Here is a 15467-nt window from a genome sequence, read left to right as displayed (position 1 = left end):
CGTTGGGCTCCCTGCTCAGCACGGAGTCTGCTTGTCTCTCTCCCTCTGCTCCTCCCTCAACTTACACACACACTCTCTCTAAAATAAATAGATACCATCTCTTGAACGAAAGAGAGAGTGAAAGAAAAGAAGGGAGGGAGGAAGGAAGGGTGACTGCCATCCATGTTACTAGCAGTATTTTTCTAAGTAATTTTCCCACATCTTTCCTTTGGCTCTTTGAGCGTTCGTGTAATTTTATGACAGATTTCTGTAGATGTTCAAAAAGTTCATCAGAGGCCAGATCCTGTGGTTTCATTATCACTGTCTTCTTCTTAAGGTTCTTATTTTTCAGTAGATATAAAATGAGGCTTTATTTATCTGTTTACAAATGTTTAGGGGTTTTATTCTCAGCCACATAAAAGCACAGAAAATAACAAAGCTCAATACAGATTTCTGATCACAACTCCAGCACTGACTTTACTTAATCTCTGAGACTTATTTTCTCATGTATAACATGAGGATAATGAGTGTTTATCATCTATAAAATGGGGATAATGAGTGTTTATCCTGTGTGCTCTTAAATCCATTAGAGCACACAACAAAATGCCTGGCATATAATAAAAAAATTTATTTTATAATAAAATAAAATAAAATTGTTCTTGAGGAGCAGAGCTAAATGTCTTGCCAAAGAGCATCTATCAGTTCATTCTGGGGCTTACTTATGTGTGGAGTGATGAGTATGCTGCAAGGAAACAGGTTTGAGGCTCAGCCCGCTAAAAATTGCATTAACACAGTACAGGCTGCCTGAGGGAGGAGTGAAATTCCATGAGGACGAGGTCATTGTTTGAGAGGGATGCTATGGAGAGAATTCTAACTTCCTACACAGATACTGAATAAAGAGCATCTGAAACATATTCCATCTCGAAAATTTTGTTTTTTCTAGATTTTTTTCTTTCCCCTCTCAAGTATTATGAGCTTATGTCTCACAAATTATGTTTTAAATTTTAGAGATCAGACTATTGTGGTAGCATCTTTTTTCTGTTCTCTTGGCAGGATCAGTGCCACGAATTCCGGAGTATGGTGAGAGAGGGGAAGCTTATCTGCACCAGAGAAAATAACCCTGTACGAGGTCCAGATGGCAAGATGCACGTCAACAAGTGTGCTATGTGTCAGAGCATTTTGTACGTGAAGAGGATTATCAGTCAGTTTGATGGGTGGTTCTTATTTGCAAGGACATGGCTCTTTTTAATTTAAAACCTAAGGCCCTGGGCATTGTACATGAAAAACCAACTAGGCCTTCACTTTAGAAGAGGAGAGTGAGCTTCTAGAACACAATCACAAGATATGTTTATTTTGATGATCACAATCATACCCGGAGCATCTGGGACAGGGAGACAGCTGTTGTTTGGAGCCCAAATCCTGGCTTTCAGAGAGGAAGTACATCAGCTGAGTAAAGGCCATGTGCCATATACTTCCTCTTGTATGTAAAGGAAACAATTTCTATATAATAGACTTTTCGCAAGAATTCAAGGAGATAATTTTTTCAGACATTTGTAAACTTGAAAGCAATATAACTACGTGAAGAAAATCAATATTGGAGAATTCAGTTCTAATTTAATATGAAAAAGAAAAGGAGAAATGAAGCAACTCTCCATGAGAGCCATATAAATACTTTACTAAGGAAAAAAATACAATGGACTCTTAGGAGCATAGCATTCTGAATGACAGTGTAGTAACTGAATTTCTGAAAGCTCATAGCATTGCCACAAATGCACTATGAAAATTCGAACAGTTTAGACTCAGTGAAAAAACAAGTATTTTAGATATTTTTTAGATATGAGAAAATAGTGTTAGATTTGCTAAAGTTTAGAACTAGAGAAGAATTTTAAAAACAGTAAAAACAAACAAAAAATCTCAGTAAGAACCCTTTTTTTATTCTGCAGCGAGCGAGAAGCTAGTGAAAGAAAAAAGAATGATGAAGAAAAATCAAGAGCCAAGCCCTCAGATGATGCAAAGGTCATTTCTTAAAAGATGCAAAGATAACTGTTTCACCTTTCATCCTCAAAATCTGACATTCTCCTCCAGTTTTTTGAATAATCAGAATGCCAATGTTTTGCTTCAGAGAAAATAGGTTTTGCTAATATTTCATTTTGGTTATAACAGTATTTTTGTCTGACTTTAAGGTTTAATATTTTTCTCAGTTTTATAAAGAATTTGCCCATGATGTGAATCAAATATTGCTCTCCTCTTTGGGAGAAATATGGATTGAAAAAATAGAGTGAAAGATTCTTTACCACCGCCACAACATGCTTTCCTCTGACACTAAATGTGAAATGAGGCTTCAGGTAGCTTGTTGACATTGATTTTTACAATTCAGGTAACATACACTAATATCAAAGCCTCCCCTTTAGCTTCTCTCCTTGATGTCTTTTTTTTTTTTCTGTTTCCTGTTTTCTGTTTCAACATCAACAAATCAATAGTGTGTATGCGCGATGCTGCCTTTTCTTTTTACTTTTCAAGCTTGCAGAAAAGACATCTTCAGTCAGTCCTTTGCAGTGATAATCACATTTGTGGCATTAGATACCTGTGATACTGTCCTTTGCTCAAAAGTACAGCTCTGGAATGCTGGGGTGGCTCAGTTGGTTAAGTGTCTGCCTTTGGCTCAGATCATGATCCCAAGGTCTTAGGATCAAGTCCCACACTGGGTCCCTTGCTTAATGGGGAGCCTGCTTCTCTATCTGCTGTTCCTCCTGCTTGTGTGCAGTTCTCTCTCTCTGATGAATGAATTTTTAAAAATATCTTTAAAAAAAAAGAGTGCAGCTTATGTGAAAATGAGGGGAAAGAAGGAAGGAATCTGGGAAGAAAAAGGTGAGGGAGACATGATCTATCATGATCTGCATTTCTAGGACCAGGCGGAGAGTTTCAGAATGAAGTGTTTAAAGTCTGGGCATTCCTTGGCTTCCATTGCCAGGATAAGGGCAGTGAGTCTGAACTCAGAACTAAGAAAAAACTTAGCTAAAATCAAGTTCTGAAAGGGGAAAAATCCTGTTCACTTCCCCTTTCTCATTTTCTAGGATGAGTGCAGTAACTTTCGGCAGTATGTGAGGAATGACCGGCTCACATGTACTCGAGAGAATGACCCTGTGCGTGGTACCGATGGAAGATTATACAAAAACAAGTGCTATATGTGCAGAACAATCATGTGAGTAGGAGGATCCTGTTCCCACTCCAGCTATTGGGGGGTTTGCATTTTTATTTTTTAATTTTAATTTGAATTTTTTGGTGTAAAGGTGTCTTTTTTAAAGCATAGGGACAGGACCCATGGGAAATGCATCTTTAGAAGTTTGCCGATTAAATAAATGTGTGCTCATGAATCCATGGCATCCTTAGAATAAGTCTTTAGATTCAGTGCTCTTAGGTTAAGAACACCTGATATGGGAGACAGGAAATCCAGATGTGAATTCTAACCAGAATATTTACTAGCTTTGTCACTGGAGGAAATTTTTTTCAATTCTCAGGATCGTAGCTACAAGAAATTCTTCCTAGTCTTTGTTCCACAACTAGATCAGACTCAACATAGAAGTCTTTGTCAGAAATACAGATATTTTACCCCCAAAAATGTATTTGGCAGAAAATTCAGGGCTAAGCAATTTGTTGTTTAGAAGGGATTTCTAGGTTATTTCAATGAACAACCATATTTGGGCATGATTGATACTGATGATGATGATTATGGAAACACTGTGAAACTGTGAACATAATTATAATAAGTAGTATCTTTTTTTAGCTCTTTGTAGTATATTCCTGGAGACAGGAATTACCAATACCACCCTCTTTTTATGTTCTAGAAAAGCTAAGCTCAAGGGATTTAGGCAACTTGTCCAAGGTCATACATCTATTAAGTGATGAGTGCTCTAAACCAGTTCCCCATTATATACTTTTCTTTACATCATCCTCTGGTTGAATGTTCTGTGGTTCTGTCATATTTTATTTAGTATTGCATAGCTTCCCACTGGAAGTTATAGGTGCTAGTCTTTATGGCTATAACTTTAAATTACTTTTTGTCTTCTTCTGTAGTCAAAAAGAAGCTTTGGAAAGGGCAAGAATTCGGGAGAAATCATTCCACATTAGATCTACAGAGGAAAACAGTCCAACTGCCTCCAGTTCTAGTCTGGTAAGAATGACTACTCCTGAAAAGCTACTTATTAAGTTAATGCCTTAAGTCTGTTGCCACTTCTCCTCCATGAACTTCATTTCCAGAGAGAGGCCTTGGAAAGGGGAATTCAGTGTAGCTCCAAACCCTTTGTATGTAGTTCCAAGCTCAGTGAGAGTTCTGGGATGACTCATCAATGCATTATTCTGTGCTCTTTTAGATTATTAGCCCTGTTCCAAGCCAATTTAGTACATTATTGAAATTTTAAAATGTGGGTGTGCCGTGAATGTGACTTACTGCACATATGGTCACATAAGTAGTGAGCCTCAATTCTGTAATTTCAGCAGGCCAAAAAGATTCCTCATCCAGCTTCTTCTCTATCCCTCTCCCCAAATCAACCCTCTTTCCAATAGCCTAGAGAGGTGTGCAGAGCATTTTCACACTTGTGAAATTCCACTAATCAGCGATTCACAGTGGCTAAAACTTGTTTATTCAAAATACAAGTTGATGGCCATCAGTAACATGTACCCTAGTGTAAATTAGCCTAAGAAGTTTGCTTTTTAGGGCTTTGTCAAAGTCAGGAATAGAAAGAAGGAAAGGGAATAAGAGCATATTCATGAAGTAGCATATCAAATTGGCCTCTAAAAGTGAAACTTTAGCATCTAGTCTGATGACCCAGAAAAAAAAGAAAAAGTATCAAACATGAATTTAATCTTATTATTTGCCCAATTTTTTTTAAAGATTTTATTTATTTATTTGACAGAGATCACAAGTAGGCAGAGAGGCAGGCAGAGAGAGAGAGGAGGAAGCAGGCTCCCCGCTGAGCAGAGAGCCCAATGCGGGACTGAGCCACCCAGGCGCCCATTATTTGCCCAATTTAAGTAAGATAGTAGATATTACACTAGTGAAATATATACTAATTACAGATTTCTAGTAAATTAGATGCTACCCTAGGAATCCCATAAGAATGGAGAGAAACTATTCACAGAATATCTTCTTTTTTTCCCCTAGCTTTATTGAGATATAATTGACATAACACTGTAAACTTAAGATGTACAGTGTGTGATTTAGTGCCTTTTTAAGTTGCAAAGTGATACCACCCTAGTGTTAGTGAACACCACCATCACCTCACATAATTACTATTTGTGTGCCTGTGGTGAGAACATTTAAGATTTATTCACTTAAAAACTTTCAAGTATAAAATACAGTGTGGTAGCTATAATCACCATGCTGTACATTACACCCCCAAACTTACTTATCTCATAAGTGAAAGTTTATACCCTTTGACCAATGTCTCCCATTGCCCCAGTCCCCTCCCTCCACCATTCTATGTTTCTATGTTTCCGAGATTGCATTTTTAGATTCCACATATAACTGATACCATACAGCATTTGCCTTTCTCTGACTTATCTCAGCGTAACGCCTTAAAGATTTCATCTAAGTTGTCATAAATAACAAGATTTCTTTCTTTCTCGTGGCTGAATTATATTCTAGTGCTCTCTCGGTGTGTGTGTGTGTGTGTAACACGTATTCCTTATCCACTTACCTACTGATGGACATTGAGATTGTTTTCATGTCTTGGCTATTGCGAATAAGAAAAAAAAGCATTTTACTGAAGTATAATAGTCATATAGAAGACGTGTGCTTATCAGAGTGTACAGCTAAATGCAGTATTACAAAGTGACCACAGCTGTGATATTAGCACCTACATCAAGAAATGAGACACTGCCAGGGTGCCTGGGTGGCTCAGTGGGTTAAGCCTCTGCCTTCAGCTCAGGTCATGATCCCAGGGTCCTAGAATCAAGCCTGCATTGGGCTTTCTGCTCAGCGGGGAGCCTGCTTCCCCTTCTCTCTCTACCTGCCTCTCTGCCTACTTGTGATCTCTCTCTCTCTCTCAAATAAATAGGAAAAAAAATCTTTAAAAAATAAAAGAGAAATGAGACACTGCCAGACACCAGAAGCCTCACGGTTCTTCCTAATGTACAGTCTGGTTTTGAGCTGAGCTTTCTCTTGGAGAAGAGAACCAAATTTATTATTCATTTTGACATCCATTCATTCATTTTACAAATGTTTACCGAACTCCTACTATTTTCCACACATTATTCATGTGTATGAGAACAATAGTCATAAGCAAAGCAGACAGAACTCTACATTCATGGAGTTTATGTTTGAAGAATATAGATAGTAGATAATGTGAATAAATAAAATGTAACTCCAAGGGGAAAATAAAATAAAATAATGATATAGTAAATACTAGGATCAGGATCAGGGTGGGGGAGTACAGTTTTAAGTAGCCTGTACAGGAAGGCACTCTGAGGTGACATTTATACCACAGCCTAAATGGATTGATATCATACATGTTAAGTTAGAGAACAGCATTCCAAGAAAAGAATAGCAGATCCCCAAGGAAGGGGTCAAAGGACAGCAAGGAGTCCAGGATAGTTGAAATAGAGGGACCTCAGAGAGATCCATAGAAGGGGAAGTCATTACAGTAATAGGAGGCCATATTATAAAGGATTTTATAGACCATATTAAAGATATTGACTATTATTCTGAATGAAGATTTTCAAAAAAAGGACTGATGTGATCTGGTTTGCTTTTTAAAAGACTAACTCTGGGGACGCCTGGGTGGCTCAGTTGGTTAAGGGACTGCCTTCGGCTCAGGTCATGATCCTGGAGTCCTGGTATCAAGTCCCACATCAGGCTCCCTGCTCAGGGAGTCTGCTTCTTCCACTGACATCTCTCCTCTCAAATAAATAAATAAAATCTTAAAAAAAAAAAAAAAGACTAACTCTGCCTGGTATAATGAAAATACATTACAGGGAGGCAAGAGCAAAATCTGGACAGCTGGTTAGTCATAGCAGTAGTCAATGGAGGAGATGACACTAGTTCATGCCATGGCAGTAGTGGTAGAAGTCATGAGAGGTGGTTGGATCTTGGGTCTGCTCTGAAGGTGGAATCAACCACAGTTGGTTCAGAGTTGATGTGTTATGTAAGAAAACAGAGAAGCAGCCTGTCATTGCTTCTCTGTAATGATTTATCCTAATGGTTTTGAATCTTGTAGTGGCAGATACCTGAAATAATACTAAGGATATATCTGGTTCATTCCTACATTTGCCAGTGATTCATTTGAAGGTGCTTGTCTAAATTCTCCCTGAGTATCTATCAATATGGAGCTCAACATAATCTAAAGCAGTTCATGGGGGGATGTTTTAAATTTTATTTTAGAGAGAGAGAGAGAGAGAGATATCCTTACCTTTTCTTACATAGTCTGTCAACTCTGAACCAATTATGGTTAAATCTTAAAACTTTCGTCTTTGCCAATCATGTATTTAGTTACAACTTTCCCTCAAATCACTGCTTTAGCTGCGGTGATTTGGTAGTTTATATATTTTTTGGTAGTTTATATTTTTATTATCAGTCGGTTTAAAACACTTCTACATCCCATTATGCTTACCTTCAGTCATGAGTTACTTTTATAAGTAAGTGTGTTGGTTGATTTTTAAATACTGAGTTTCTAAGACCTATGTTGCTGTTCCTTTACTAATGTTTTAATCAGATGCGATTGAGGAAATCAAAATATTTTTCCAAGCCCAACCCTCTTGAGTGCCATTGAGTAAATATGATTTGTTTTACTCCTTCAGGATTCTGAGATGTGCAAACACTACCGAGTATTGCCCAAGATGGGTTACCTTTGCCCAAAGAATTTACAGCCTGTCTGTGGTGATGATGGCCAGACATACAATAATCCCTGCATGCTCTGTCATGAAAACCTGTAAGTATACAAGTGGCACTATCATATCTTTGAGTGTAGAGGTTCTTGACTATGGTGTTGATCCACAGGTCTGCACTCTATCAACTTGAGATGTGTTACACCAATTTACTAATCATAGCAGTTAAAATTTAAATTTTGTGGATGATCTTATTCAAATATAAAATAGAGAGGATTGGAGGTTATCTTTTTGATTAAGTTGCTTATATATTTTACTGAGTGGAAGAGAAGGAAAAAGTGGTGGGGTTACAACAATTAGAGAAAGTCTCTATGACTTACTCTATGTACAGTCATGGCAATGTGAACATCGTCCTTGTGTTGTGTAAAAAGAAAAAAAATTGAGAATCATTACTGTGTTGAGTCTATCCAGCCAATAATTTCTACTGGGCCCTCTGACTACCTGATAGTCACATATTTCCATCCTCTCCAAGTCTTCTTCTTGGAGTAGAAGTGGTATCGTTCAGGAGAAAGCCCCCTGGAGAAAATGGTGGGCTTGGTGTGGGCTCAGATTTATTACTGCCTGTGCATCTGTGGGCATATTATCTCATCATTCTCAGATTCACTTTTTCTACTGCAGAAATGCAGATCACTGCAGAAGTGCACACTTCAGTGCAGAAGTTCTCTGAGCCAGCTGGCTTCCCTGAGTTTTTAAGAAGAATTGCCATTTTTATTTAAAATTCAATATGAGGGATTTGTTTTAATACTGTCATTATGGATTTTAGCTTTTTACTTCTCTGCTCAAATACTATCTTACCCTCACCTGCAGTCACATGCCTCATGTTTGACTAGCTGTCTGTGAAAGCGTGACCACAAATCTTAACTCTTCTATCCCACCCCAAGCCCACCCCAGATTTACACTGTAGTCCATGTATGTTCTTGCCTTCTGGGGACACCATAGGCAAAGCTCAGAATGTGAGGATTGGACACTCTACAGTTTATGCATTTAGAATCATATCAGAATGTGAGTGCTTTATGTGTTCTGATATCTGTAGGTAAGACACTCGCACATTCACTCTCTCACTGAATCATTGCTACATGCTGTGAGTGCTATTATCTTCACTGTACACAGGGTGAATCTGAGGTTCAGAGAGTCCAGGTAATTTGTTTAAAGTCACAAAGCTAGGAAGTAGATCAGACAGGATTTTAACCTTGTTGGTTTGGGTCCAAACACAGTTCTCTTTTTACCACACTTCTTTTATATCCAAGGCAGTAGTTCTTTAAACACTTGGGGTTCAAAAGTTCCTTTGATGACGTGAAGAAAGTTACCTCTTTCTAGACAAGAAAAGAAAATGAAGCAACATTAACAATTTGTATGCATAGTATTTATGGGCGCATAAATCTCTTGAAATCCAGGAGCACCTGGGTGGCTCAGTCCATTAAGGGTCTGCCTTTGGCTCAGGTCATGATCCCAGGGACTTGGAATTGAGCCCCCACGTTGGGCTGTCTGCTGAACACGAAGGAGCCTGCTTCTCCCTCTCCCTGCTGCTCCCCCTGCTTATACTATCTGTCAAATAAATAAATAATTTTTTTAAAAAAATCCATTCATGAATATTACATATTTTTAGGAATCAAGAAATCTCCATTTAAGAAATGAATGCAACCAGGGAGCCTGCTTCTCCCTCAGCCACTCTGTCTGCCTGTGCTCTCACTCTCTCTCTCTCTGACAAATAAATAAATAAAATCTTAAAAAAAATGAATGCAACCATTCAGGAACTTGTTACAATATATACCTTATCTTCAGCCCAGAAATTCTTCAACTTCCCTTTATTGTAAATGTCAGGGCCTGAATTACCCTCCCAGTGTTCTTTAAGCATTCCATTAACTATACAAACCCATAACAAATGATAATCTAGTAAAGGGAACTTTAGAATCAGAAACTTTGATGTTACAAATATTAATAAGGCATGCCTCAGGATGTATTGTTTAGCAAAGGAACTGGTAGTATATATTATAGAGAGAAGATCCAGGCTATCCCAGGCAAGAGGAAATGGTATTGGTTTCTGTAGTCTTAGAAGGAAGCCATTTCAACTTGAGCAATGTCCAAGGACAAGTCAAACTGCCTTGATAGATAGTGAGTTTCCCATCACCAGAGGCAAGCAAGCAGATGTTTGATATGCAATATTTCTGAAAAGAGAGGCATTAAAATTCATACCTTTTAAGATTTTTTCCAGCTATTAAATGCAAACTGTATGATTACATATTTTGTGTTTTTTTTTTTAAGATTTTATTTATTTATTTGAGAGAGAGAGACAGTGAGAGAGAGAATGAGCGAGGAGAAGGTCAGAGAGCGAAGCAGACTCCCCATGGAGCTGGGAGCCTGATGCGGGACTCGATCCCGGGACTCCAGGATCACGCCCTGAGCCGAAGGCAGTCGTCCAACCAACTGAGCCACCCAGGCGTCCCACATATTTTGTGTTTTATAAAATCTATATTCTCTATATATTTTATATATTTTTATCTTATATATATATTGTATTTTGTAATCACACATTACAGGTATTCAGTAAAATGAGGCTTCTCTGTGGGATCCAGTTTTCCCATCTGTGAAATAATGGCTTTTGGAATAGATGGTCTCCAAGTGTATTTCTAACATTGAACAATTTCATGAGTATATAGGTGAATGAAAGGTGATGGAATGAATCCAGGCCTGGGGAATTAATCTGCAGCTAAATCCTGGTGATACTGGGAGGCAGTTGAATTCAGATCCTGGGTCCTACCTGTAATTTCAGTTCTGGTTTGATGCCGGGATGTCATCCACATCGATCCTTGTTTGTTTTCTTTTCTTATCCTGTCAGTTTCTCCATCTTTTTAATTTCCTCTGCTCTGTTTTAGAATACGCCAAACTAATACACACATACGCAGTGAAGGGAAGTGTGAAGAGAACAGCATCCCAGAAACAACCCCTCTCGACTTGCCAGCATCCGTAAGTACACTGGGTTCGCAATTACTGGGCCAGAGCCAATTGGTTCTGCTTCGTGTCTGCCACCGACCGATGGACATTTCTCTGCCAAGGGCAGTGATACTGGGTTATATAATCCCAGAACTGGTCACATCTTCATTGTGGCAATAAATAAGCAATCACTAAAATATTCAGGGATAGTAATAATAGTTCATATTTTAAGTGTTTACTATTAACTGGGATCATTAATAGATTATTTGTGAGCAATGTCCTTCACATAACACTTTTGCAAAGTAGGCTTTATTTCCTGTGATTTACTATAAAGAGAGAAGAAAAGATAAGGAGAGGATGTGATGGAACACACATAGAGACGGAACTGAATTTCAGCCGTTTCTGAGTAACCCCTATGTTCTTGCACTTCACATTGTTTCCCACTTCACATTCAGCTGTTTCCCAACATGAAAAGCTGGGCTTGTCATTTAAATCCCTGCAACAATTTTTTTATTATTATGCTCAGTTAGCCAACATAAAATACATCATTAGTTTTTGATGTAGTGTTCAGTGATTCATTAGTTGTGTATACCACCCACCGCTCATAACCACACGTGCTCTCCTTTTTTTTTTTTTATTTTTTCCAATTTATTTATTTTCAGAAAAACAGTATTCATTATTTTTTCACCACACCCAGTGCTCCATGCAAGCCGTGCCCTCTATAATACCCACCACCTGGTACCCCAACCTCCCACCCCCCCCCCCCGCCACTAATCCTTAAAGGGACTATCCACCAAGATGATCTAACAATTGTAAATATCTATGCTCCCAATATGGGAGCAGCCAATTACTTAAGAAAACTGTTAATCAAGATAAAGAGTCATATTGATATGAATACACTAATCGTGGGAGATCTTAACGTGCTCTCCTTAATACCCATCACCCAGTTACCCCACCCTCCAACACCCCTCCCTTCTGTAAGTCTCAGTTTGGTTCCCAGCTTCCAAAGACATGGTAATGTCCTCAAATACAGTCACCAGGGAGAATAGCAAACTCGATAATGTCTGTCAGAACATCCTTGTAACCTGCAAAATTGACAGACTTTGTAGAGTTTGCCATTTTCCCTGGTGACTGCATTTGAGGATGCTCTTCCACAGGCAAGATGGTATGTAACTTGGGGGGAAGTGTAGGAATTTTGTTGTAGGAAATTCAGGAATGCTTGTTACTAGGTAAATATGGGTTTAAATTCTGCTTTTTTATGTTCCTCATATATGAGATCTTTGGCAAGTCAAAGATCTAAACCAAAGATCTCACCAGGTTATTGAAAATACTCAATAAATACTGACTTTTAAGCATTTAGCACAGTGTCTACAAACTAATGGCATTGATTATTATTATCACTGTTATTATTATGCCAAAGAGACCAAAGTATGAACTTACACCAAGAGAAGAGACCATAGTGTAAACTTAGAGAAAGAGATCCTGGTACAGTGCTTATGTATGTTTAATAATTACAATGGATTATAGTTTAATAACTTATATTTGATGTTAAAAATATACTTACATTCAATAAAAATGAAATAGTGTAATAAATTACATTGATGAAATAAAAATTTATTATTATTCACAACTGGTTTCACTTCCACTGCCATCAAAAGCTCTGGCAATATTGGAATTGGAGAATACTTGGCGAGATTTGGGGCTCCTGAGGAACAGTAGATGAGAGCACATTCATAAGAACTACTCAGGGGCACCTGGGTGGCTCAGTGGGTTAAAGCTTCTAAAGCCTTCAGCTCAGGTCATGGTCCCAGGTCCTGGGATCAAGCCCCACATCGGACTCTCTACTCAGCAGGGAGCCTGCTTCCCTTACTCTTTCTCTGCCTGCCTCTCTGCCTACTTGTGATCTCTGTCTGTCAAATAAATAAATAAAATCTTTAAAAAAAAAAAGAACTATTCAGTGAATCTTGATATGGGACATTGAAAAAACAAGAGATAGAAACTCAGTGGTTTGGGTTTCCCGTTAGCAGCTGGAAGGTTGGGTAGAGTAGGCGGAGTATTGGGGTGAAGTCAGAAGACCTTCATCTTTCCTCCCATGGGCCTGACAGGCATCGGTGTATTTGAGGTCTTTACACATCCATAAAGAGATGGTATCATCTTTTGTTCTAGTCCCCACATTGTGTTTGCTGTCTTATTGCATATAAATTCGTAGTGGTTTGCTCCTTATTTTATTAACAGAATATAGTATACTTCCCACATCACAAATATACCTGACCTGATTACATGTAACTCAGGACAGTAGGTAAAAATAATCTTTCTGTGAATCTTAAAGATCACTTTAGACCACATCTTGCTGTACTCTCATGTAGACAACTTGACAAAAACTACTTTATGAGAAATTTGCCATAGGATTACTAATAAGGGGTATTTATTCAAATATGGAAGAATCTTGACAGGGCTAAGCATAAAAGGTTTTGTAAGAGTTTCTATTCCTTTTTCAGTGTTTTCTTTATTATTCTTTTCCTTTTTCAAGTGTTTCTTTATTATTCACATTATTAATGACAGGACTTATTTATGGTGTTAGATGATGGAATAAGTCATTAGAACTAAAGGCGTCATGAATATGGGTTCAATTCCCTCTGTATGATTCAGGGGTGTGATCTTGGATACACTAAAGTGCTACAAGTGGGTCATGGCCCAGCGTTGCTCTGACAGCTATGACGCATGCATGTCCTGGAAATTGAAAGCGATTGCCTGAACTATATAGAAAGATTCTCTGAGAGAGTCTGGAATCTGAAGAATGAATGAAAGGCCAGACAGTCACAACTCTCCTAGAAAAAGAGACTGAAGATTCTAGAGTGCGTACTCATGCTTAGTATCTAAGAAGTATTTTCTATTATACAAAAACTCCCAAGATTTACGTAACTCAGAGTTTTATGTGCCCTTTCTTGTGCACATCCACACAGTAGGCCTGTGATTAGGCAGGGATTATTATCTTTCCCATTTTACCGAAAATCAGCCTGGGAGAGATACTGCAATTATCAGAGTTATTCAACATTCTATGTTGCATCAGGTATAGATCTTCTGGCTTCATGGCTTCTGCGCTGCCACCTTCCCTTAGTTGTCAGGAAATTCTGAAAACCAGGGGCTCTAGAAAAGGGATTATATATCTCAATTAAATAAAAATTAGCTACCTTGAAAGGACATTTCTCTGTTAAGGGAAATACCAATACTATTTTGTGAGTTGAATAAATGACTATTCTCAGTTCCATGGTAAAGTTTTTCAAGATATCACAAGACCATAGATTGCCAACCTCAAACCAAAGGAAATCTCCTGGGGTGGATGTGAGAACTAAAATGGAGGTCTGGGTTTGGAATGATAGTGCTACTGGCTGACACTGCATGGTTATGTGGGGGAAAAAAAACTTCCTGAGACCCTTGTTTTCTTTTGAAAAAATGTTTAGGTGTTGATTTGATATTTTAAATGTCCATTTCAAGAGCATATGAATATTGGATGGGTCAGGCAAGGAAGTTAGCTGATGAAATCTGTATGGCCTTAAACAGCTTGTAATAGTAAAGCATTAGTGTTGGAGGAATTGGATTTAAGTTCTGACCCAGTGTGAGACCTTGGCAAGTCACTAACCTTCCCTGGAGTTCTGTTCCTTCCTCTGTGAAATGATGTTATGGACACCTACCTCTTTGCATTGCCAGTGTCTGGTCACACATGATCACACATGATGAGGGTCACAGATGACCAAGGGCAGAGTTAGTATTTATATCTACTGCTGCAGGTAGTGTGCACTAGGTGCCTGGTACTCACTGAACCAATTGAATAAAATGTGAAGTGATCATAAATGGTGAGCTCTTGGCAGACTGCAAGGCTGTATGGGTTTCTTTGTCTTACAGTACACCTTAAATGTATAACCCACATTTCTATAATATCTCTTAGTTTCTAGCACCTAACCTATTCATCTTCTCTTCCAGGACAAATGATGGAAGAATTGGTGAAAGCCATGAGGGAAAATATATGCCCCAATTCTGAATCACCTAACCCTCACCATCTGTACAGAGAAAGAATTCTTCAGAGCTTGTCTTATTTACTACAGAAAACCATACAGAGCTATTGGGGGAATGGGCTCACTGACCTTCAGTCTTTCCCATCTCTTTCCTCCTAGATTCTGTGATCTGAGGGCACAGAGACACCTCCATCTGTCTGTGCTTAAAAACTTCCTGATCACAATGCTGTCTAATACTTGTTCAATAAAAGTAAACCCAGCAGAACACCCTTTCCTGGGGTTCCTCATCACTGCCTGGATAATAGGAACGTCTTGTTTGTTTGTGTGTATGTATGTGTGTGTTTTTTTTAACAGAAGCTGAAACTCTACCGCTTGGCTTGTTAAGCTATTGGTGGACACAGAATGCTCACTTTTTTTCAGATTCAAATTGCTTTCATAGTTGGGAAGACATGTCTAGAAGAGAGATAGGAAGCTATGAGGTCCCTGGCTTTCAAGAGCTGTATAAGACCAAACCAGCTATGAATCACATCGGTACCTGTCACCTTACCAGCTCTCCTGCTTACCTTCTGTACTTCCACAGAGCGTAACTACCACTGTTACCCAGATAGCATCCAAAGTCACAAACCAGTAGTTTCTCATATTCAGTCATGTTGCCTCTCAACT

At 38.5% G+C, this 15467-nt stretch overlaps 1 protein-coding gene across 1 annotated transcript in view; it reads left to right on the top strand.

The window, feature by feature from the left end:
• The window catches only part of SPINK5 (serine peptidase inhibitor Kazal type 5), an 82020-nt gene extending 66922 nt beyond the window's left edge, over positions 1-15098 (top strand). Inside the window, exons 27-33 of the mRNA XM_044224818.1 lie at positions 1033-1160; positions 1923-1995; positions 3054-3181; positions 4054-4150; positions 7774-7904; positions 10734-10824; positions 14773-15098. Coding sequence (XP_044080753.1) covers positions 1033-1160; positions 1923-1995; positions 3054-3181; positions 4054-4150; positions 7774-7904; positions 10734-10824; positions 14773-14781 — 657 coding nt within the window. The 3' untranslated portion in view covers positions 14782-15098. The remainder of the gene's footprint in view (positions 1-1032; positions 1161-1922; positions 1996-3053; positions 3182-4053; positions 4151-7773; positions 7905-10733; positions 10825-14772) is intronic.
• Positions 15099-15467: the final 369 nt, after the last annotated feature.

Source organism: Neovison vison, chromosome 1 (genome assembly GCF_020171115.1).
Source record: "Neovison vison isolate M4711 chromosome 1, ASM_NN_V1, whole genome shotgun sequence".
Lineage (NCBI taxonomy): Eukaryota > Metazoa > Chordata > Mammalia > Carnivora > Mustelidae > Neogale > Neogale vison.
Note: the sequence above shows the minus strand (reverse complement) of the source record. Positions and strands in the feature narration are given on the sequence as shown.